A 25,456-nucleotide genomic window follows, 5' to 3' on the forward strand; every position below is an offset into this window, starting at 1 on the left:
ATACAAAGTATTGCATGCAAGTACAATGTTGAGGACTTATACTTTACTTGAGATAACTCCACTACAATTCAGAGGGAAATATTGTACCCCTACATGTATTGTACTGCTATAGTTAGTAGTCATCTAGTCTATATCCTTTGTGTTCCACTTCCAGGATTGCTCCAGTGCTGCAGGAAATTCCGCCAGATGGATGTATTTTCCGTTTCCTTCTGCTTTCTTTGTGTTGGAATTTTAAATTTGGTGGATTTATGAGGACTATTGTTGACTACTCCTCAGATCTCTGCATAGTAAATTGAGACAGCTAGCTACACTATCTGTCCAATCTGAGTTTTCGATTGCATGACTATTTTGCAGCGGCTCTGTGCAGAGTTTATGACGAATCTGATTGGTTTAAAGAAATGCCATTAAAACAGAGCATCCCCCATCCTCCCATCCCCGAATGCTGTGTGAAGTAGCCAGACTCTCCCTCAGTGCGCTTTGGAGGAGGGTCTGGCAAAGCAAGACTAGTAGTCATCAAATAAAGATTTTACATTACAAAACATATGATAATAATTGTGACCCATCAAGTCTAGTTGGAACCCCTTCTCACATTTCAGATGTCTATAAGACATTTCCACTCTTGTGTTAATTAATAAAATTAACACAAATTTGTACAGCAGAACTTAGTTTTTTCTTCTTTCCTCTCCTCTAATCATCCTCCCTCAGATTTATCCTGTGACCCATTTTAGGGGGGTTGGGAACCACTGGACTAATGTCACTGTATATAAAATATTCAAAACTAGCTCCACCTCAACCAGCTACAACATTAAAATGCTACTTCAACAATCTATTTCGAATAATCTTTGTCATATAATAATATACACTGACAGGGGCCATTTTTCTGTTTTCAGTGCTTTTACTATTGATAATTTAAGTACATTTTGCAGATAATACTTTTGAATGTAGGACGTTTACTTGTAATGGAGTATTTTTTATTACACTTACAGTAAAGGGGACATATCATGAAAAACGCACCTTTTCATAAATGTTTTTTGGGGTATCTGGAGTGCCTACCAACCCACAAACTGTGAAATAAGACAACCCAGTCCGAAAACATGGGATTCAACAAGCCATTCGGATTTGGCTCCTTTCCTATGTCACATGCAGGCTCATTAGAATGTACTGCCCATCTGAGTATCACCAACCATAGCTTGAGAACTACTTGCAAGCCAATCAGAGCAGACTGGAGTTTTCGGGAGGGGGGCTTTAAGAAATAGCGCTTAAATGGAGCGTTTCAGACAGAGGGTGAATACAGGTATATTCAGACCAACAGTTCAGAAGAAAAAATTATGTTTTTGAACAGTAAAGTATGTAAACATGTTTTAGTAGAAACCCAAAATACAAGTATGAACCAGTAAAGTATAAGTAAAGGATCCGAGCATCTCTTCCACCAATGGTTGGTGGACCATCTTTCAACCATCCTTCCTCTATGACAAGATAGGATAGCTTGATTATAACTGTTGCATAATACTGTGTATTTCAAGCCATATCTCAGCTAACTGGTACACACACTATCTTCACTATAATCAACTCCACATCTCATCATCAGAAATCTTTGTATCCCTTAATCCAGCGAGCTCGCTTGGAGATTGCTGACATTGCTCTCTGTACAATTTCTCACTAATGAGCTCATACATATCCTGTGTGTCTGCATGTGTATGTGCAAGTGTGTGCATATTTGCATGTATGTGAGTGGCATGTTTGATATCCTAATGCCTTTTGATGTTTAATTCACTAACAAGACTAGAAAGGCGTACAATCAGAGGAGGCACACAACAAATGGCACATATACAAGACATGCATTAACTGCCAAGAGAACACACACACACACACACACACACACACACACACACACACACACACACACACACACACACATACACACACAAACACACATACATCATCACGTCATGTAACATCTGGGAGCTTAAAAACAGGAAATTAGTTTTATTTTTATTTTATTTTTTTATAGTCTAAATGTGCATTATAATACAGCTAATACTTGTTTAATTCCTCCTTTAACATCAGTTGCCCATTTGTATTTGCTGCCTGATTTACAGGCTATAAATCTGTCTTGTAGGCTACATAATGAGGTTACAGTGGAAGTCTGAACACGATGGCCCATTACAGTAAACACTGACAGGCTGATGCAGATGGATAGAGAGAGAGAGATGTCACCCCACTAATTAAATCAGTAATGCAGTCGGGTGACAGGATCTCATTTTACAGCAACAATTGCAAAGACAGAAACGAACCTAAAGATGTAAAAATGTTAACTGAGAGATAAAAGAGGAGCTAACAATGAGCAGGTCAATGTGCTTTTTTTTAATTCTTCCACTTTTTACAATATTTTATAAAAAGTGAAATTTTTTATTTTATATAGCTATCTTTTTGTTTCCAAGTCTTGCCCTTACATTCATTTAACCTGTTTCTGTTTTTTGCTGTTGATGTATCTCATGTCAGTTCATCCGCCCTCAGTCCTCTGTCTTCTTTTCTTTTATACTGAGTCACAGCTTCATTATTGTTTTTATCAGTGTCAGAAGACAGATTCGTTCCTACCTACAAGTGACACGATTGATCGTGTGAAGCGAATCTCTCCTCTCCGGGACTTAGATGTGTGTGTGTGTGTGTGCGCGTGTGTGAAAGAAAGAGAGAGAGAGAGAGAGAGAGAGAGAGAGAGAGAGAGAGAGATTGTAGACAAGTAGACGGATTATGGTTTGGCAATCATTTGTCCATTTGACATTAGAAGATTTGAGCTGTTATACATAGCCTATTATGCTTAGCGTTATAACCATGGATGTAGCATCTAATGTGTTTCACCTGTTTCCCTCTCCTTGTGTCAGCTGTCCCTCGTTTACTCATTCCCCTGTTTATTTAGTCCCTGTGTTTTCTGTGTCTGTTGTTGGTGGATAATGTCAGGGATGCAGGCTTGGACCCAAATGCAGGAAGACGAGGAGAGTGCAGCAGTAAGAAATAATAGTTATTTAATGTTAACTCAAAGAGACTTACAAAGGAAAGCAGAGCAGGTGAGCAAAACCAAAAACGAGAAATCCAGAAACACTGAGACACAGCAAAATCACAGGAATAGCACTAGAAAAACAAATGACAATGACGATCCACCAACAACAGACACAGAAAACACAGGGACTAAATAAACAGGGTAATGAGTAAACGAGGGACAGCTGACACAAGGAGAGGGAAACAGGTGAAACACATTAGGGCAATCACAAGGGCGGGAAAACATAGGAAGAAAGCCAGACAAGACTAGGGAGAAAAGACAGACTTCACAATAAAACAGGAAATGGGAAAACCAACAAAAACACGAAACCAACTACAACAAAGAAACTTCACACAAGGACTGGCGAACAGGTGAAAGACAGAAAACCAGAAGACAGGGAGTAACAAAACAAGAAACACTAAGGGGAACAGAATAACAGGTCCAAACATACAAAAAACACCATAAGAGTGGGGCAGGCGTGACCGTATCGACAGTACTCACATACGTATAGCGATCAAGATTACATTTTGGTTGGCCCCACCAAATCTCACTCCAAGGTTTTTTGAAAAGTTGGCAGCTCTGCATTGTCATTGTGAGCATGTTAGCATACTGACGTTAGCATTTAGCTTAAAGCATCACTGTTCGTAAGTACAGCAACACTGATCTTACTAGTTTCTGTCACGTCTCCAAAGTCGCAGCAGCAAATGGTGCCGCCATTCAGCCTTTCTGGCCAATTTATCCTAGTGCCATCTCACGGTATTAGAGCAAAAAAGCATTTTCACCATAGACCACCTGCATAAAAGAGACTTCTGTAAAACTGTTGACAGCACACCTCCAACTGCAATCAATTATCACTCTTTGTATCATGAATTTTGAATCCATGAAGGTTTTATATTTGTAAAACCTTTTAAAAATCAATTTTAGAGTGTGTGATGTCATCCACTAATGCGCTGGGCTGCACAATGTAGAAGCAAACCTGGAGCTAGAAAATATTTTCTGCTTAAGCGCTCAATGATAAATTTCATGCAAGTGAGTGGGCATCAACTTTGAGTCAAGTATTCAGTTCTTGTAATACTACCATTGGTTAAGCCTGTGTGAAGTGAAGTGAACTTGCTACTTTCCTAAAAACAGAACCAATCAGTTCATTCATTCATTTATTTGCATTTATTTAAGTTTCTAAAGATATGGAATAAATACCCAGAGATGTTTTCTTTCTATCAGCAAAGCATCACATCCACAACCACAGAAGCCAGCAAGTTTGGCAGGTGAAGCTGTCTGTCCTCCCTCTGTGTAATTGACAGAGTTCATTCAGCGAGGCACACTGTGGCTGGCTGACAGCTTTGATGCCACCCACCTGCGCACACCTCCATCCCCTCCACTGTGTGCTTACTCTCCGCTGACTTTCAATCTATCACTGAATTTAATTATCACCATAGCAACTGTACAGTTGTTAACTTTATTTCCCCCAAGCCCCTGATCTCTCATACACACATGACTTCATGCATGCATTCATTCATGTAGTACTTCATAAACTATAAGTAATGTACCATGATTAATAGTATCTCATTCATGACTTAATGCAGGAACAATATGTTAATTAATGCATAAATTAAGGTATTTCAGTCATCATGATTTCTGATTTATAAATGATGTTCATGTCTTCTTCATAGGTGAATCAGTATTTAAAGTAACAGGCTAAAGAAACTGAATTGTTGTAATCATGATTAACTAGACATTTCTTCTTCATAACTTCATCATGTTTGTGGCCCTTCAAATAAAGTGCTGACCTGGTCCATCTTTAACATTGATTAATAAGATATGATTAATGGTGGCATATGCCTCAATCTTTGTGTCCCCTCAAATAAAATAAAAATGTCCAGACTTCCATTTCTTGTTTTCAGATTTTTAGTTAGTAAAAAGTTTATGTATAAATATCCTACTTGGCTGAGCATTGTTCTCAGGCAACACTGTTGTTGTGAATAAAGCAACTATAAAAATGTAGCTGCAGTATGCTGTATTTTTCCATATCATTTTGCCAACCCACTGCTTTAATTCTTAATATATTTCATTCTATGGCACCATTAATCATATCTTATTTATCAATTTTAAAGATGGACCAGATCAGCAGTTTTTTTGAAGGGCCACAGACATGATGAAGTTATGAAAAAGAAATGTTTAACAATGATAACAACAATTCAATTTCTTTAAGAATATATGTAAACTGCTGGGACTGGTCAGTTTTTTGGAAGACATGAACATCATTAATAAATCAAAAGTCATGATGATTCAAATACCTTAACTGATGCATTCATTAACATATTGTTCCTGTCATGATAATTCATGCACCATTATTATAAAGTGTTACCCATCCCTCCGTGGTCTTTTCTTCAAGCCAAGCAGCTGAGCTTCAGCGCTGAAGAAAAGAAAGATTGCTTCATCATCATCATCATCATCATGAGGCAGGATGACTCCACGGTGTTCATTTCTTCATTAGTTTTCTTCTCCTATTTAGTTCTTTTGCCTTTCATAAACAAGGTGCATGAACCAATATCATTAAGCCACATAGTGATTTACTCTCTACTTGTTTTCCTCCCTTCCACTGTTTGCTTACTCTCCGCTGACTTTCAATCTATCACTGAATTTAATTATCACCATAGCAACTGTACAGTTGTTCACTTTGTTTCCCCCAAGCCCATGTTCGCTCTCACACACACACGCACACGCACACACACACACACACACACACACACACACACACACACACACACACACACACACACACACACACACATTGTGGCTAATATCCAGTGTGTGTTTGTTACAGTAATGCATAAATAGTTCCACAGACAGAGCTTCATTGCATAGAATCACTAAATCAATTCAGCTGTTCAGTGTGTATGTTGTTTTTTCTAAATCTTTAGGGTGAAGATTTGGGATGTTTTGATGTGAATTAAAGACAAATTATAAAGTCACTTCGTCTGCTAAGGTAAAAAATCAATTGCTTAGTGTTACCTATAAGTGCAGATGGTAATCGGCAATTCTTTCAGTCATTCTTCCCGCAAAAGTGCTAAATATTAAAAAATCTGTTGGTCCAGCCTCTTAAATATGAAAAACATACATAACATAAACATACAGTTTCATTGTTTTAAAAGAAAGGGGAGATGTGTATGTGTAACTGATGGTAAAGTGGCATTTTACTTTAAGATAATTATCCTTTCTTTTTCCTTTTCAAGTGGCCCTGGAGACATGCAGTGTGCTGCTTAGGGTCACTTCAGTAGGCACAATACTTGACAACAACAATGTGTGTACTTATGAAGCATCATATGGCTGAATTACACTTTGTCTATGTAGCCATCAACCCAATATGTATGAAGCTGAAGGGAAGGCAGCTCTGTAGGGTCGCCTGTTAACCAATTAACCCTGGACATGAGTCATCAGCCTCTCCACTCTGCCCTTCACTTTTTATGGCGATAATATCCAATTAGTTATTAGATATTGTTACCTCTGATGGCGATGCGCCTGTCAATGCCTTACTATAATTAGCAAGACCGGCATTTAGGCATATTGTCACTCTGCTCTCATCATCGCCCTCTTCCCCTTTCTTCTGCTTGATGTGGCCCTTGTTACGCTCCGAGGAATTCGGCAGAAGCATCATCTCGCCTCACTGGAACCAACTTCCCTGGTTTCGCCTCGGCAGCTCTGTCTGTTAGTGTCGACGGTTTGTCCGCCAGCATCTTCCCCCAGCGCAGCATGATGTCCAGTATTTACTGTAAATGGCTGAGAGGATGTTTGATAGATACAAGCTAAACTGATGACCTAGCAAGTCAGTTTTTAGATGTGCCACACTCCACTTTTAGATATTTCATATTTATTCTATTTGCCAGTGCTTCAGCTCCATGACTAACTTGTTTTGGATCTTACATAATTGACTGTCTATTAGTGATTTGTGTGTCATGTATTCATGCTTCTCATAACAGGCATAGCTTCAACAACAGAAACAAACCGAAGGGAAAAGATTCTTCAGATTTCTTCTCAGCTGGAAGAAATCAAAAGCATCTACAACTGTGTATTCACTTGACCAAATGGTTGATTTTAATGTGGGAGCGTGGGCCACAATGAAAGCTGCCAAGAGCGCTGCCTCTTCAAGTGTTTGCACATTTAAATATTCTGCATATTCTTATTCTGTTTAATACGTAATCAAAACAAAGAAGCAAACAGGCTCCGTTTGTTGCCTTTAAATCGAGTCTCTTGCATAGAGTAGAGATATAGGGGAGCACTCACAAATGTTTTCTTAAATCTTTTGGCAGAGCCTGAAACGTCTGTGTTCAAGTGAACTAATGGTGTAAGCAAGAAGTTTAATACTGAGCTTGACTATATAACAAATACAATTTCTGACAAACTATATGGGCCCTGCGAACATAAAGACACTTTTAGATTGCAGATGATGATGCTGCAGGAAAGAGAAGCTTGTGCAGAGAGAAATTCAGGTTCAACTGTATTGTTATTTTGGAGTTTATACTTTGTGTTGTTTTAGTATAGTCATAATCTCTCCACACTTTGAGAGCAAGAAGAGAGATTATTTTGGGGTCAGAAGAGGTGAGACAGAGAGACAGAGAAGGTTTTTTTGTGCGTCTGAACAATTGTTCAGTTCAGTTCAGGTTGTTAAATCATGTGCACTTTTCTGGGTTTTTGCATCAACACAAGGCTCTGATTTGGCCTAAAGGGTGGAATAAATGCATGATGCATGCAGACAACGCACACACATGCAGAAGCCCAGAGCGTTGAACAGATAATGTCTTCACACCCGGCCTCTTCCTGCAATGGGTTGCAGTTTGACTGTGAGTGGAAACCCTGCCATTTTAATTTCACCCATGGCTCCCAGAATGAGGGGAGCACAAACAGAGAGACAATGACACAGAGTAAAAGAAAGAAAACATATAAAGGGAGATGAGAGAGAGAGAGAGAGAGAGAGAGAGAGAGAGAGAGAGAGAGAGAGAGAAGGCTTGGCATAAAAGTGAGAAACAGGGCTCGCTGTCCAGAGACTTAGAAGGGAAGGGAGTGAGGTAGAGGGCTGATAAAGAGAAAGAAATAGAGATCAGGGAGAGTCCCTAGTGTTCACTCAGCAAGTCTCTTTCAAGATAACTTCAATGTTCCCACAATTGAAAAGTTGAAAAGAATGCAGTCAGGAGCTGAAACTGGTTTACAGAAGTTGGGAGACCCAGGGGACGAGGGGCAAGACCACTACACCATCTGTTTTTTCTCCCCCGATAAAAGCCTCCAGGAAAGGCCCCAGGAAATGAGCAAAAATAGGCAAGCACACTAAAAGGAGGACATGCTAATTAGACTTTTCTGGGACCCTCACTCACGCCACTGACTCATTTCCCTGCCAATCACACCAACTCCCTCCTCTTTCATACACTTTCCTTCTACGTCTTTTGCTCCTCCTTCTACTTCTCCCATCACATTCTTTGCTTGGAAAAAAGGGGGGCGCTTTTAAACAATGTGTGCCTACTTACTCAGTCAGTGGCCTGTATAATTACACATGCAGCCATTCTGACACATTTCAGCGTGATGGAGGCGACGCTGGTGGGGGGTTTACCCACTCTCATTTGCAGGGCTTTAATTAGGGCCATGTTTGTTTTGTGGCGATTGTAGAAATTAGCTAACCTCAGCTATCACAATAGTGACTGGAGAACTTATGAATCGATTTCCGACAAACAAAACTTGAATGACATGAATACTGTATGTGCTGCAGAAAACATATTTTTTTTAAATCTTATCCTGTTTCTTTTTCTTGGAAACCTAACAGTGCATCAATCCCCAATTGCTCATTAGCTCGATTTTTACTCAGCATCAGTGCCAGATGTTCAGGCCAAGATAAACAGTTGTTCAGTTGCGCTGCTTCTGGCACCGTACGACCACTGTACGTTGAGTATTTGTGCCCTAATAACACTTGAAGACTGAAACGGGGAGGATGCTGGGACGGCGTCCAGGATGACAAGATGTAGAGAACTGACACAAGCACGAAAACACTCAAACCTTACACGTTCCCACGCACCGATAATGGTGTGACATCTCCTTTCCAGATGGATATTTCTTTTTTTCCTCCCTTCTTTTTTTCTCTTTCTCTTTGCATCAGTCTCGTCCACTGATGATATCATAGATACAATGTATCATACAGCTAAAACTCAACCACGGTACATACCAATTTAAGTGAAGTGCTGTTTAGTGTGTTAATGAGGCAAAGAAAGTCAGCTCTGTTTGGATGCTCTTTGCAAACATTAATTTCTGAGGGAGACATTAAGCAGCAGAGTGACGAACAGATGTTGTAAGAAAGGTCCATTTGTATTCCCTTTAGTGTTAATTTCGTCAAATGAGACGAGACTAAATATGTTCGTCAACGACTTTTTTTCCATGACTAAGATGAGACGATGACGAGACTGCGCCAATGTCCAAAAACGCTGACTAAGACTAAATTAACATGCATTATTGTTGAATAAAAAAGACGAGACTAAAATGTTTTGCATAAAATTAAAACTAAGATAAAATCTCTCTTCACTTTCGTTTACAATCGCCTCTACTTTTCCATCATGAGATAGAATATTCAGCTGTTATAGGGTTGGTTAACGAGACCCGGTACTACGGCACCGACAGGTGCCTTAACGAACGTTATCTACCGGACCAAATAACAATGCGGATTTCGGTGCCACTTAAATGCCTTCGCCTCTCTCTGATGCTCATTAACGGACGTTAGAGACAGTCTGCAGCTGCCGTTGAAAAACACATATGTTGCGAAATACGCCTCGCCAGCTTCGTGCTGCATTCAAAGTTATTGTAAAATATCCTTTTCCCATGCAGTGGTTGTTTTTGTCGTTTAACAGGAATTTACTGGTGAAATAAGAAAGAGGCTCGATATTGATTTAACATTATATAATTTATTTTTATATAACTATTTGACTGAAATGGTTATCAGAAATGATCTCAAAAATAATTTATTTAAAAAAAGAATAAAATGTTTTGACTTAAACTTGACTAAGATATATTGAGTTCTCTTTTGACTAAAACTAGACTAAAATGACAAGACTTTTAGTCGACTAAAACTTGACTAACAAAAAAAAGATATGTGAATGACTAAATATGACTAAAACTAACAAGGACATTTGGCACAAGACTAAGACTAAATTAAAAATAGATGACAAAATTAACACTAATTCCCTTAAACAAAAATGTTGAATTTTTATTCCCCTTTTTTTCCTATGACACTACAGTTGAGGCTCTAAACCTCAAACTATGCCATCTGAATGATTATCTGAGGGCTTTGTGGCCTCTAGAAGTAAACGGAATTTAACTTTTGCCTGTTAGAAGCAACACAATGTAAAATGTGTTCAAAGAAAAAAGAAACATTGTGGAGTTTACCAGTGGGGAAAAAGTAAATGTAGCACTATCATGAGGACAACATTGCAGGTTGTCCCATTCTGCACCCTATACAAAACTAAAGACATCCTGATCAGCCTCAGTTGTTGTTTTTGAAAACAAAGATATGTTAAAAAAAAAAAAAATCTGATATTTTATGTTTTTTCCATCTCTCTCTTTGTTGCTCAGGACCCCCGAAGCAAGCACAAGTTCAAGATTCACACATACGGCAGTCCCACCTTCTGTGACCACTGTGGTTCGCTGCTTTACGGGCTCATCCACCAAGGGATGAAATGTGACAGTGAGTACACACCCTGTGTGTGTGTGTGTGTGTGTGTGTGTGTGTGTGTGTGTGTGTGTGTGTGTGAGTGAGACAGAGAGAGAGAGAGAGAGAGAGAGAGAGAGAGAGAGAGAGAGAGAGAGAGAGAGAGAGAGAGAGTGCATGCGTGCGTGTGTGCACCTGTGTTGAATATGCTGTGCTGGTCAGCCCTAATGAGAACAGATGGGAATAGACTGTTACTGTACTACTCTCAGCCACATATGCAGGCCAGGCAGAATTCATTGTCCTGCCCTACTCCTCCTCTTTGCGCTCACATTCCTTACACCCACACTCCTCTATCAAGTCTTCTTTCTTTACATGTATGACCCCCATTCTGTACTGTATTCTCCTGATTTTAATTTTCCGTTTTGGCCTCCCTCTCTTTCTTCCCTCTTTGCTTTCCCAATTCTTCTCTCTGTACTCCCACACATCCTCCCCATCCTTTTCCTCTACAGTACACCATGTTTTTTTTCATTTCCCTTTACATTTTGTTCCTCCTCCTCTGTATTCCTTACTGTACCTCATCTGTACCCTCTTGTCTCCACGCCGTCTCCATCCATCATCTTCCCTCCCTCTCTCCTCCTCTTACTCTGTCCATCCATCTGTGGGTCTCTGGTGGTGGCCTCATCGCAGATGGTAATGGGGGCACACCAAAGAAAATTGATGTGGGGAGGCCATCGCTATTACGAGCTGCTTCCTCATCTCTCCTTGTCTCCTCCCAGCATGTCAGCCTGACAAGCCTGCTGAGTAGTGAGGGAGGAGGGTGTGTGTGTGTGTGTGTGTGTGTGTGTGTGTGTGTGTGTGTGTGTGTGTGTGTGTGTGTGTGTGTGTGTGTGTGTGTGTGTGTGTGTGTGTGTGTGTGTGTGTGTTAGTCCACTAGATGGTGAGCTCATCTGCTCATAGTGATTATATCATTTCTGTTAATGTGGTGATTACTTATGTTTTAGTGCTACACAGTACCTTTAAAGGTCCCATGGCATGAAAATTTCACTTAATGAGGTTTTTTAACATTAATAAGAGTTCCCCCAGCCTGCCTATGGTCCCCCAGTGGCTAGAAATGGTGATAGGTGTAAACCGAGCCCTGGGTATTCTGCTCTGCCTTTGAGAAAATGAAAGCTCAGATGGGCCGTTCTGGAATCTTGCTCCTTATGAGGTCATAAGGGGCAAGGTTACCTCCCCTTTCTCTGCCATGCCTGCCCAGAGAATTTGACCCACCCATGAGAGAGAGACATCATGGCTTTCAAACGAGCAAAGTTCAGTTGGTCAAGGCCCCCCACCCTCCACCTTGCCCCACCCCCCTCTCCTCCTCAATAGCTACAGACTACATACTAAGGAAAGCTCATTGTGGGACTGGCTCTAGTGGCTGTAATTCTGCACTAAGGCTGAATTTCAGGAAAGAGACTTCAGATACAGTATTAGGGGACCACTGAGGTCTATATAAAAGCATCCAAAGAGCACCATGTCATGGGACCTTTAACAAAAGCAGTGGCTTTTGATTACTGCTTTCATTCACTTAAAATAGACATTTCTGCACTCTATCATCTCCAAAACAAATATTTTGTAGCCTTTTGTGCATCTGTTTGTGGGTCCAAAAAGAAAATAATCACTGAGCCCAGGAGTTACAGGCTCAGTCCCGGTTGAACTTATTGCAGTCAACACTGGATAGGCATTGACTTTACTCCAATGGAAAGCTTCCAAAAGATCCAGAACCACAGCAGCGCTTCATCAAACTGCTAAATGTGACAGTAAAAATATTTTATTCCTATTCACAAACATTAGATGTCTCTTAAGTTGAATAGAATAGACTTTGCCTGCAGTACAGAAACCGAGGTGAGGACATTAGAATGACTGACTCACAATGAATAATATGTTATCTGAAGCATTATGTGTTATGTTTTGGCAGCAGCTGCAAAACCTACATTTGTTTTGTTTTGGTATTCCTCAAGGATGCAAACAACAAGAACAAAGCTGAAATTGATTTTGTTTTATTGTAATTCAAGGCAGAGCTCCCTGCAAAATGTTGTGCTCACTCTTTGTCTGCTGTCATTGAGATATCCATAGAAAAAAGGTTGATTTTAGTTTCTTTTCCCCACTACATCACACTAACTCTTTTTGCACATTTTCTTCAGAGGCAGAGGCTTTTCCACGCATAAGTGCATCACAAATTGCATTAAACTTGTTAAATTCAGCGTAATGTGCAATCTTACACTCACTTATCCTAACCTGCCCTCCCTTTCAACCTCAAATGCATATGGCACAAGGAAAGAGGTACATTTCACTGTTACATGGAGTGCCTAAAAAAAAGTCCCCTTACAGATAAACTCAACACACCTCTTCAACATTCTGTCTCTTTCTAGCCTGCGACATGAACGTGCACAACCAATGTGTGGTCAACGTGCCAAGCCTGTGTGGGACGGACCACACGGAGCGCCGGGGTCGCCTCTTCCTCAAGATCGAGGTCAGCTTGGACAGACTACACGTCACAGGTTGGTCTTATTCTTAATCAGCGCGTAGTCTTGTGTTGTAAAGTACTTTATATGCTGCTCAGTCTTAAATGATGAGAGACGTACAGTAAGCAAGAGGTTCCCTGATGAGACTGTGAGTGGTTGATTTTCAGACCATTAAAAGAAATCTCTGTGGCGTAGACTTGAGTTAATTAACTAATCAGAAACATTTAGTTTATTCTGCCTCTAGCCAGATGCTTGCTTTAAAGCAACACTATGTAACTTTTAGCCCTACAGGTTGTCTCACTGGAACTACAACTCACACTCTGACGCAAGTTGTAGTTCCAATGAGACAACCTGTAGGGGGACCGTCCCCCTACAGCAGGGGTGTCAAACTCAACTTCACTAAGGGCCACACTGGAAAATGAGAATCACATTAAGGGCCAGACATGTTTGACATGATTTTTTTCAACCAGAAAGTGAAAAATACCTGTGACTGTATTATTTGTGTCTCAAATAGCTTTCTCAATAACACTTTGGTCAACATAAAGCCCTAAACAGTCAGCAAGTCCTTAGCAGTCATAGAGTTTATCACAGAGTTTAGCAAATCAAAGATAATTTTTTTATACAACAACCTGTTTCACAGCCTGACTATTTAAACTCTCTGGTTCTATGGCAATTTCTGAGCCTCAAAGTCGGCAAATCTGCCAAATTCTGCTTTGAGTGTTGCACAACTGCAGTCTGTAAAACAGTTTCCCGTCTTTTTGGTTTGGCTCACATCTAGGCGGGCCAAAATCTATTGTGAACATAAATTGATATGCGGGCCGGATCAAAATTTGCGAGGTGCCGGATTTGGCACGCGGGCCTTGAGTTTGACACGTGCCCTACAGGTTGTCTCATTGGAACTTCAGCTGCAGCTAAACGTTACATAGTGTTGCTTTAAGTGGTCACTCATAAACTCACTCAGGAATACTGAAAGGATGCTGAGAAACTTTTCTCTGTCAGTGCAGGCGCTTCAGACGCTTCACTCTGTTGCCAATGTTTTTTTTATGCCTCCGCGCAAAAGTGATAGCCATGGCAGAAGGCATTATGTTTTTGAGAAGTCTGTCCGTCCGTACCTCCCATCCTTGTGTTGTGAATGCCATATTTCAGAAACGCCTAGAGGGACTTACTACTACTACTACAAACGTCCACTTGGACTCAAGGATGAAGTGATTTGATGTTGGCGGTCAAAGGTCAAGGTCACTGTGACCTCACAAAACTTAAAAAAATTATGACAACATTCCACACAAATGTCTAATAGGATCAAATGATGAAGTGATGACATTTTATATCCAAGGTCCAGGTCAACTTCACTTAATGTGCAATATAATAATGTGCTCTAAAAAAACACTTTTCTGGCCACTATTCAATTCGGCAACAGAAGCTGAGACATTTGGTCAGATACTGAATTGGTGACCCTAAACTTAGATGCCCACTTGAAACTGTAGTGATTCTATATATCTTCTGTGCTGTCGAGTTGAAGATGCGTGTGAAGCATCCACGTTTTGGAGTTTGGTAATCCACCACAAGCTCATTGGTTTTGCTGATATTGAGCTTCAGGTGATTATCGTTGCACTATGTGACGAAGCTCTCTTTCGATTCCTAATTCTGGTTTTGGATATCATTATCAAGTGAGATTCTTTTATTTTAACTTGCTCAACTGGGAGTCTTTGACTGCACACAGTGTGAGGCGATTTTTGCGTAGTGTTGTGACCCAAAAATAAATAATAATTTATAATAATAAAAAGTTGTAACAGCTGTAAAATGTGTCACAATGCTCTTAAAACACTCTATGCATTATCACAATCAGGTCCAATAAAACAATGATCAACTAAATCAGTAAATAATGATTGTGTGATTCTGGAGAGTCAGCTGGAATGACTGTAATGTGTGTGCTCTACGGGCCCATTTCTTTTCGGCAAAAAGCAGTATGTAACTTTCAATGGAAGGAATCAGGTGCCATTCCTACTGTAATGCATAAATGTTGTCAACAGTGATATTGGACTGCTGCACCCAGGGAATTAGGCATACTGTGATTCCAGATGGTTTTACCTGAAACAAAAAGAAATGTAACTTAATTTAAAATTAATAACTTAACAAATTGAAACTGAATTAAACTGTACTTTGTGTGTGTGTGTGTGTGTGTGTGTGTGTGTGTGTGTGTGTGTGTGTGTGTTCAACACCTCAAAATTATCCTGTCAGTCAAGAGCAGCACCTGAAGTGGAAAACTCTCCGGAGTTAAAACCCCTTTGGCAGGGAGAGAAATGGTTGCCGGGATACTTCCATAACCTCTCTCTTGCTGTCCCACACAAACACACACAAAAATGGGGAGACAGAGGTGGTCAGGGAATATGACTGCCAGGGCCAAAGTGTTTTTAACTCAGTGGGGATCAAACAGGAATAACCTCCGGCTGCAGCAGTGACGGAGTTGCAGACATGATTGACTTAGAAATAGCTGCTTTCATACAAATGTTAGTTTTTTATAGTCATCCAGATGAAAAGAAATAGGGAATTGAGGAAGCTATAATCACAGTTGGCTTACAGCATTTGTTAGCTCTGCTTTTCAGTTTTATTATATTGCAGTCTTTTTATTTGACCTGATGTCAGTGACAGACTGGGTTCAAAAAACGGCCCTTGTATTTGTAACACCCCAGCCCTATTTTTAAACAAAAACAACCCCACCCAAACATTGATAAAAAGCAACAGTCTGAATAGAATGCAGACACACTGAAACAACTAATTATTGATTTATTAACTAAGGATTTGACAAAGGAGTTTTTGGCCACTGGGGGAAAACTTAAACTATTATGGCAAACTTGTTAACTAACAGTTGCAACACGCCCTTATACCTAAATCAAAGAATAGGTCAATTTCCAAATCAACGAATACAAGCGCTCTATTAAACGACGTGATACGACCGCAGGGTGGACATTTTAATCATGCTTAAGATGCTTAAACATGTTTTGAACACGTAATAAACGCGAAAATGAACTAGTTAAGATTAGGCATCAAAAATACTTAAGTTTAGTAAAAACTAATTAAAATGGGGAGGTAAAATGATGTCACAGACTTCAATGTGTCAAAAGTACGCAAAACTCGGTTCATTCCAAAAAGCAACAGTTGGAACAGTGCTGTGTTTGTTTAACCCATCCACCACTCCCACACCCTGCCTCCTGACGCTAGGTTTATGGTAGCCGCAAGAAACATTTTGCTGGAGAGTGTGGAAAAACATGAGAGATTGTTCTATTAAAGCTAAAGAAACGGCTTCATGTCAAGAGTGTTCTTCACAGTGTTACAGGCAGACAGTAATTTTGATTTGGAGATAAACAACAGTCACGTTAATGATTAGAGTAGATAAATGTAATGTTTCACGGTACGTCTGTGTTTTAACATGGATGCGTTTACTACTGTTGCCAGGCAGCCTATTTTCCTTAACGTCCGGTTTCTTCTTCTCTACTACTTCTTGCTCATTCACAGATTATTTTGTCTGTACGCCCTCTGGTGTTTTGGAGAGTACTGCGACGGTTTCGAGCACGAGTGTACCCGCACCTTTAAGCTTAATGTGGTGCTCTTGTACTTTATAACCTCACTTCGTCATTTGCTCTTGCGATAATTACTAAAACCACGAGAGGTCGACGCCTAACAACAAATGTAAATATGAGTCGTTGAGCTGCTTGCACAATCAACCTATAGGGTTGTTTTCTGGGTGAGGATGGATTGAACAGTTGTGTTTCTGTCCACTTGACAAATTGAAGTCCTGCTTAGCTCTGTTTTTGTCTCCACCAACTCCGGAGAAAAGTATCTGTATCTTTAGCTGCTAAATGCTGTCGTGTGGTATCGTACAGAGATACCACACGACACCAGCTGCTGCTGAAACAATGCTGACGAGACTGGTGAGACTGAAGCAAAACAGTAACTATGTAGGGCACAAACCAAAACAATGAGCGGAATGTAATAATGATGGACCAGTTTAGACAAAGCATGGACTGTGATTGACAGAGAAAAGAAGATAAAGATCAATACTGAGAACAAGACAAGGAGGAAGAGACGGCAGAGGAAGTGAATGTTTTGCAGTGTTTTTTTCCCCTCCTCTCTAATGGCAGCGGTCTGAACAGTGAAGCCTCAGCTTGTTCTCCAGCTCCCCTCCGGCTCCCACAGACAAGTGGCAGGCCTTTGTGGTTCACCACACCGATGCCGTGAACTTGATTAAATCTTTCCAGCCAAGAAAACAAACATATCCCCCGGTCTCTCTCTCTCTCGCTCTCTCTCTCCTCTTTTCCCTCTATCTCTCCTCTCCATCTCTTCTTCCAATATTGACATTCGCTGGTACCTTCTTCTAACCTGTTCCTTTGAGACATCAGCATATGCCCCCCCCCCCTCTCGTCATCTATTTTCCCTCTATACCTTCTGAGCTCCTCAATAAGACATCAACATCTGTCCTTTTTTCTATCATCCTCTCTTTTTCTACCAGCTGAATCTATTGCTCAGTTGAGTGACTTGTCCTTTCCCTTCTGGCCCTAATGTCCTTTTCTTCTACATCTTCTGTCTCTTATGCTCTTCCTCTACCTTGTTTGCTCATTTCTTTTTTCACTGTAAATACCTCCTTCATCCTTCTCTTACTCCTCTTTATGATCAACGTCTCTTAAAGCTAAAGCGATATAAACAACCTGTGGGCATGAGCAGAGGTTTATTCTGGAGTTTTAAAAAAGGCAAACACAAACATGCCATTATTGTCCCTTTATGGCTTGCCTACACACACACACACACACACACACACACACACACACATAGGGCATCTGAGGATCGGGACAAAGTAAGCACACCGCAGTTTACTCAGGGTGAGATTTCCTACCACTGACATGTTCGCCTTAGGTTTAAAGCACATTTGAACAACAATACTTTTTTTTCTCAGTTGACAACAACTCATAGCACCATATTACAAATAGAGGCTTAAATTAAAATTTTAAATTGCAGTGTGACCAACACATCTTAGCTGAGGAAATAGATTGTGTTACTTTATATTGCTGCTTTTGGCTGTCGACTAAGCAGATCTCATTATCCATCAGGCCGTATAATAATTCCCTTAAACCCTTTATCACTAAAAGAAACATCACTGCAAGTGCTCAATTGTATTTTAAAGGTCCTGTATTGTTAAACGGGAGATTTCCCTTTCTTTTTTCTTTTACTAACAGGTCGAGGGGATATATAAATAATGTGAAAGTATCAAAACGCTCAATTCACAGAGAAATGCACACAGCCCGTATTCAGAAACGACGCCTTTAAACGAGCTGTCAGGACTTCCGTAAGATTGTGATGTCAGATCTACTACTACTACTATATATAGGAAGAACTTGTCGCAGATGCAGAAGACCCGGAAACGCTGACCAATAAGAGCATACTGGGCTTTTCAGGAGGGGGACTTAAAGAGACAGGTGCTAAAAGGGAGTGATTCAGACAGAGGTATATTACAGGTATATACAGGTAATATGCGGGATATTTATGCAATTTTATGCGATGGAATTGCGGGAACTTACTTTAAAAAATTGCGGGAACTTGCAAAAACTGTGGTTTTGATGAAAAAGAGAGAAAAAAAAAGTGATTTCCCCCAACATTTTGCCCAAGCTTTTCGATGATGTTCACGTCGCGTAATTACGTCACTTCATAACGTTCCCATGGCAATAGGGGGAAATGGCTGCTCTTGTGTGAAGTAAACGCAACATTTTTCAACTTTCTGCTAAGATATATGTGACTTTTTTGCAACAAAAATGCAGGGATTATGAAATCATGCAAGCCCCGCATATTTTGCGTGGAATTTATGCAGCGAAAGTGCGGCGTATTTGAAAAAATGCGGCCCCCGCATAAATATGCGGACTTTGGCTGATGATGCATTTAATTATGCGATCGCATAATGGCATTTTTCTGGAGGGACTGGTTATAGGTTTACAAAGTGAAACAGTCCAAAGTCTACTCCAAAGGCACTTACCATCTCCAACAGAAAACACTGTTCACAAACTGCTCCAAACAGCTCTACTGTAGTCCAGCCTTTACTTCCGTGACAAACGAGCATCACTTTGTAACCCATTATAATGCTCACCTAGCTGCTAACGTGGCGCACCCTCGTACTCTGCTTCTTAATGGCAAGTAGTCCTTACATAGTTACTGCGCATGTGCAACTCCCAACAAAGATGGAACAGAAGTGAGAAGCTCAACACAGGGTGAAAAGAGGAGCTGCATCAATGTGTACAACAAAAATATGTTTTTTTTTTTTTTAAATTAAACCATGTAAACCTATTCTGGTACAACCTCTAAATACAATTATGAACCTGAAAATGAGCATAATATGAGCACTTTAAAATAACCACAACCACCTACTGTAAGGTTAATTTTCTCCCTTCACTCTGTGTGTCTGTGTAATTTCTGCATTCCGATCTCTGACAGTGCACTGCAGGGATCCATCCGGCTCCTGTTTGGCCATGCAGCTTTCCTCTTAAGATTATCAGCCATTCATTGGTTGCACATGGCATTGTTATGCAACAACACATTTGAATTTCAAAGCCTTTTTCTGAAGATTACACTGTCGGTCCACTGCCGCCCCTGTACACAACCGCCCTGGGATCCAGATGATATGTAATTTATAGCTGTGGCATATTTATATTTTATTAAGGCATTCAGTTCATCTTCTTTGTGTTCCCGAAGAATGTCAAAAAAATATCATAGGGTTAACTGTGTTTGTGCAGACTTAAGTTTCAGCTGAGACTTATTTTCTTCAGTTTTTCTGATAGCATTAAGTGCAGGGAAATAACACTCAGCAGAAATTATCTGAGCTATAGAACAATAAATAAGCATTTTAGAGAAGAAAGAAATCAAAAACTTTGTCATTCATTATCTACAAAGGTTTGTAGATAAGGTGCCAGTGCACATTTTTGTGTTTTTGTTTTTGTAAAAGGCAGAATATCTTACTGCTGTGTGACCCAGTGCACGATGGTTACACGATAGTTGCACGAAAGCATCAGAGTGGACGTATGCTGGTAATTTTGCATGACATAAACAGCAGCCTTGTATCAGTGATAGTGGATTAGTGAAGTCTCTAATCAAGTTAAAAGACACATAATGTACAGTAAGTCTGCTTTTTCTGTCTATATCATGTGTTCTACTCCAAACAAGTGATAAAGACAAAACACACACACACACACACACACACACACACACACACACACACACAGACAGACACTAATTTTATTGGTAACTACCTCATAAGGAGCGATGGGAGGGGAGGATAAAGAAGGAAAGCAGCTCTTGTTGTATCTAAGCAACAACACACAGCAGAGATGGTCCTTGATCACTGCTGCTGATGATGTTTCATTTTTTGTGTATGTGTGAGAGAAAGAGAGAGAGAGAGAGAGAGAGAGAGAGAGAGAGAGAGAGAGAGGAGAGAGAGAGAGGGAGAGAGAGAGAGACTGCACATGTACAAATACATTTACTGTGTTTGTAACTTGCACACACACTTACAGAACCTATCCATCATCATCTGTTTTTATACATTGTATTTGTTTATTTGAGTGTATGTGTGTGTGTGTGTGTGTGTGTGTGTGTGTGTGTGTGTGTGTGTGTGTGTGTGTGTGTTTGCCTCATTATGTGTTTACAGCCGTGTGTGAAGATGCTTTGGCGTCGTTTGGCGCCAGCGTTGCTATGGAAGTGGCTGCTGCCTTTAATGGTGCCATAGCCAGCAGAGGGGAGGATTTAGATGAGAACGTGGGATGCTAAGATTTACCTTCTGCTCCTTATACTTTATTGTGTGTGTGTGTGTGTGTGTGTGTGTGTGTGTGTGTGTGTGTGTGTGTGTGTGTGTGTGTGTGTGTGTGTGTGTGTGTGTGTGTATGTGTGTGTGTGTGTGCGTGCGTAAGAGACAGAGAGACAGGGAGGGGAATTACCTCAGCTAAGATTGTTATGTGTGAACTATGAGGTTGAAGCAACACATTCATGAACAAGGTAAAAACTTCTGACTGTGGCTTGTTCTGTCAGATATGCAACTCAAAGTGAGAGACCTACACTGCCCTCTACTGTATGACACTGGAAGAGCATGACAAAATGTAGTTAATTGTAACATGCAATATAACAATATTACCACCTTATTGTCCTTCATGCTTTTTTAACTTTATGATATAAATTCTGTGATGTTCTTTTTGTGTAATGTTTGGGTTGTTTTTTGTTTCGTGTCCTTTATCCATTTTTACAAGTTTTTAAAATGTCAATTGACTTCAATTTTAAAAGTTTCTGTTTGCTAAAGTAACTCCCTCAAACCTAGGAATTGCCTATAAAATGCCCAAAATAGTAAATCCAGAATAGGGACAGCAACTAATGATCATTGACATTTTTGATGAATCATTTGGTCCATAAAATGTTAGCAGTCAAATTAATTCCCAAAACACTAAATAATATCAATGAAGACTGAGGAAACCAGCAAATATTCACATTTAAAAGAAAATGGAAAAAGAAGTTTTGGGGCATTTTTGCCTTTAAAATGGATTTAAATTATTAATTGATAATCAAACAAATTGCTATTTTCTGTTGATTGACTAATCCACTAATCAACCAGTCGTTTTAGCTCTAATAAATCAACACAAAGCCTTTATTTGACTTTGTTTCTGTCTCATAATTATTTTCATACGGCTTGTGAGTTTTTCATAATTCATAATTCTTCATCCCTCAGAAGCATGTGGTTTTACAAACCTTGTCACAGACCGATGCTAAGCTAAATGTCAGAATAAATCAGATTACACCTCGCAAACACAGAACTAAATGAGTTGTGTGACTCTGAAATGATTTCATTTCCAACATTTGCTTTGTATTCAGCCCATATTTATTCTTCCGAGTGAAAATACATTATCACAGTTTTAATGAAGAATCTCAGTGAATGTGTCCTTGTGTGAAAGTTCACACTGACTCCCTGAAACATTCAGATTAAAGCCTTTTTTCTCCTTGTTCAGTCTGATTGCGTATGCAGAGTGGCGAGGTTGGAGCTAATTTAGAGGATTTAGTGTGATCCTATTTCTGCTCTGCGTCTTTTATTTTATAGTTATGTTGTGTGTTAACTGTCAGAAACTTAAGATTGATTTTATCTGTTATGTGGCCTATTAGTTCTCTGTTTTTCTTTTCTGTCCAGTGATTGTTTCAATAATGCTCTATATGATTCTCTTATAGTTGACATTTATTTGTGTGTTGACATGATGTTGCTACGTGTGGCAGTGATGGAGTCTGCCCATTGGCCACTTACAATAGATGTTGTGTATGCTCACGCGTCCGCCCGCTCCCCCCCCCCCCCCCCCACACACACACACACACACACACTCCTGTTGTTATGTAACAGCACTCCCTTTTTTGCCAATTTAAAACAGTTATCACACAGGGAAACGTCACACCTCCCTCACATTATCCGCTCACCTATGTGAGAAAGAGAGTACACTACAAGGAAGGATAGTGTAGTTTGATTTTCACTCGTATTTTCAGTCGTATTTTTATTTTTTTTACAACAGAATGTGTCAGACAGACTTTTAGTGTGAGTAGTATTCTGCAGTTTTTCTTGTTTTTGTTGATTTTACATTTGCGTGTGCCCTAACACCCACCAATGTTATAATCCAGTTGGTGCTGTTTCACAAGTAAATTGGGACAGTATGTTTCGCTTCGCAGCACCTGTTGTCAGCATATGTGGTGTCTGATTTGATGAGCCATTAGCTGAGGAACTGAGGACAGAAACACATCTATCTATCTATCTATCTATCTATCTATCTATCTATCTATCTATCTAGCTAAATAGATATCTGTTTACAGAATAAATAAATAAGACTACAAATCTGGCCAGTACTTGCCAATCCTCCATGCTATACACATTTTGATCAGTAACTTACGTTATAGTTTTCAGACATCCTGTGTTCTCATTTTTTGAGAGTATGGTTTAGAAATCAACTTGCAAAGACTCAAAATGTGTGTGACATTAGGGTATTAAAGAAATCCACACATATGGTTCTGGAGTCTCTGAATCTGGCTTGGGGCTCGAACACACACACACACACACACACACACACACACACACACACACACACACACACACACACACACACACACACACACACACACACACACACACACACACACACACACACACACACACAAACACAAACACACAAATGGTTACATTGCCTCTCTGTGTGATTCCCTTCTATCTTCTAGTGGGTGAAGCCAGGAACCTGATTCCTATGGATCCAAATGGTTTATCAGATCCTTATGTTAAACTCAAGCTCATCCCCGACCCAAAGAACGAGACCAAACAGAAGACCAGGACCATCCGTTCCTCTCTCAACCCCTGCTGGAACGAGTCCTTCACCTTGTGAGTCATCAAGTCTGTGTTTGTCTATTGTTGTTTATGTTTATTTGTGACAAGAAGAAGACCCCTTTTTTGTTCTTGCAGTCTCTCTCATCACATGTTGTTACTTCTTCCTCTGTGTGTCTATATGTGCGTATTTAGTAAGCTGAAAGCATCAGATAAGGACCGCCGTCTGTCCATTGAGGTGTGGGATTGGGACCGAACCACCCGGAACGACTTCATGGGCTCCATGTCATTTGGAGTGTCCGAGCTCATCAAAGCTCCCAACTGTGGATGGTCAGTCAGTCTTTCTTAGTCCCTTTCATTTGAGAGGTTGAACGTTTAAAGTTTCAGATTCTCCAAAACATCCGCTGGTGTGAGGACGTTGTCATATCCAGCAGCAAAAAAATTGGAATGACATTACATTCTGCATTTATACAGCGTAGTAAGCTATACATCATGCTTTACATGTAAAATAGTATTGTACCAGTATCACGACCAGTGTTGCTGAAACTGATGAGTGATCAAAAGTGTAAAGCAGACCAAAGTTTGTTTTTGTTTTTTAACCAAATTTTTCTTTAATATTATGGTAGTAAATTAAATGAGTTGCTCTGATTGGTTATACAACCTTTATCTAATCAGATATTGAGATATCTTCTTCAAGGGACAACTGAGATCCAGGATACTGAACAACAATAATAGATTGACTGTAAAAGTAGCAACTAAAAACATAATTCTCAGCAGAATATGAAATAAGATTTTTTTTTAAAAGGAATAATAAAGTACTGTGGATTACATCATAAAAACTAAACTAAAAGCAGTCAGTTCAGACATGGCCTGGAGAACAGGCTGTGTGAGCAATTGTTATCATCTATCTATCTATCTATATCTATCTATAAATTTCAGGAACTGTCTGTCTGTCTGTCTGTCTGTCTGTCTGTGTGTTATGCGCATATCTCTAGAACCGTTAGTCCGATGGATTTCAATCTTGACAGGTGTCTTGCTACGGGCACGAGTAAGTGCCAAGTGCCAAGTTTGACATTGTTTGGATTAGAAATGCAAAAGATATCGTTAAATATATATCGGTAAAAGAAGCACACATTGGCTTTTGCTGCTCTAGCCCCTGGCCACTCCCCCATCTGCTGGAGTGTTAAATTAGTTAACGATCATACAACGCAAGACACTCTCTCTCTCTCTCTCTCTCTCTCTCTCTCTCTCTCTCTCTCTCTCTGTCTCTCTGCGCACACACACAAATGGTCCAGTTCTGGTGGTTGATTAACGCAGATATGTGCTGAATAGTTCTTAGCTCATAGTTCACACATAAAAATCTGAGCTGAGGTAATTCCCCTCCCTGTCTCCCTGTCTCTCTGTCTCTTACGCACGCACGCACACACACACACACACACACACACACACACACACACACACACACACACACACACACACACACACAGAGACACAATAAAGTATAAGGAGCAGAAGGTAAATCTTAGCATCCCACGTTCTCATCTAAATCCTCCCCTCCACTGGCTATGGCACCATTAAAGGCAGCAGCCACTTCCATAGCAACGCTGGCGCCAAACGACGCCAAAGCATCTTCACACACGGCTGTAAACACATAATGAGGCAAACACACACACACACACACACACACAAATAAACAAATACAATGTATAAAAACAGATGATGATGGATAGGTACTGTAAGTGTGTGTGCAAGTTACAAACAGTAATTGTATTTGTAGTCTCTCTCTCTCTCTCTCTCTCTCTCTCTCTGTCTCTCTGTGCACACACACAAACGGTCCAGTGGAGTTGCAAATGAAGTGATTTGGGGTTCTTCTG

The 25,456-nt window shown here is 40.1% G+C and overlaps 1 protein-coding gene across 2 annotated transcripts in view; it reads left to right on the plus strand.

Moving 5' to 3' along the window:
• The window catches only part of prkcab (protein kinase C, alpha, b), a 106,054-nt gene that overhangs the window by 62,066 nt on the left and 18,532 nt on the right, over positions 1-25,456 (plus strand). For both annotated transcript variants that reach the window (XM_028600706.1, XM_028600707.1), the window contains 4 exons: positions 10,640-10,751; positions 13,127-13,255; positions 23,483-23,639; positions 23,778-23,912. In XM_028600706.1, the coding sequence (XP_028456507.1) occupies positions 10,640-10,751; positions 13,127-13,255; positions 23,483-23,639; positions 23,778-23,912 (533 nt within the window). The remainder of the gene's footprint in view (positions 1-10,639; positions 10,752-13,126; positions 13,256-23,482; positions 23,640-23,777; positions 23,913-25,456) is intronic.

Source organism: Perca flavescens, chromosome 15, assembly GCF_004354835.1.
Source record: "Perca flavescens isolate YP-PL-M2 chromosome 15, PFLA_1.0, whole genome shotgun sequence".
NCBI classification, from domain to species: domain Eukaryota; kingdom Metazoa; phylum Chordata; class Actinopteri; order Perciformes; family Percidae; genus Perca; species Perca flavescens.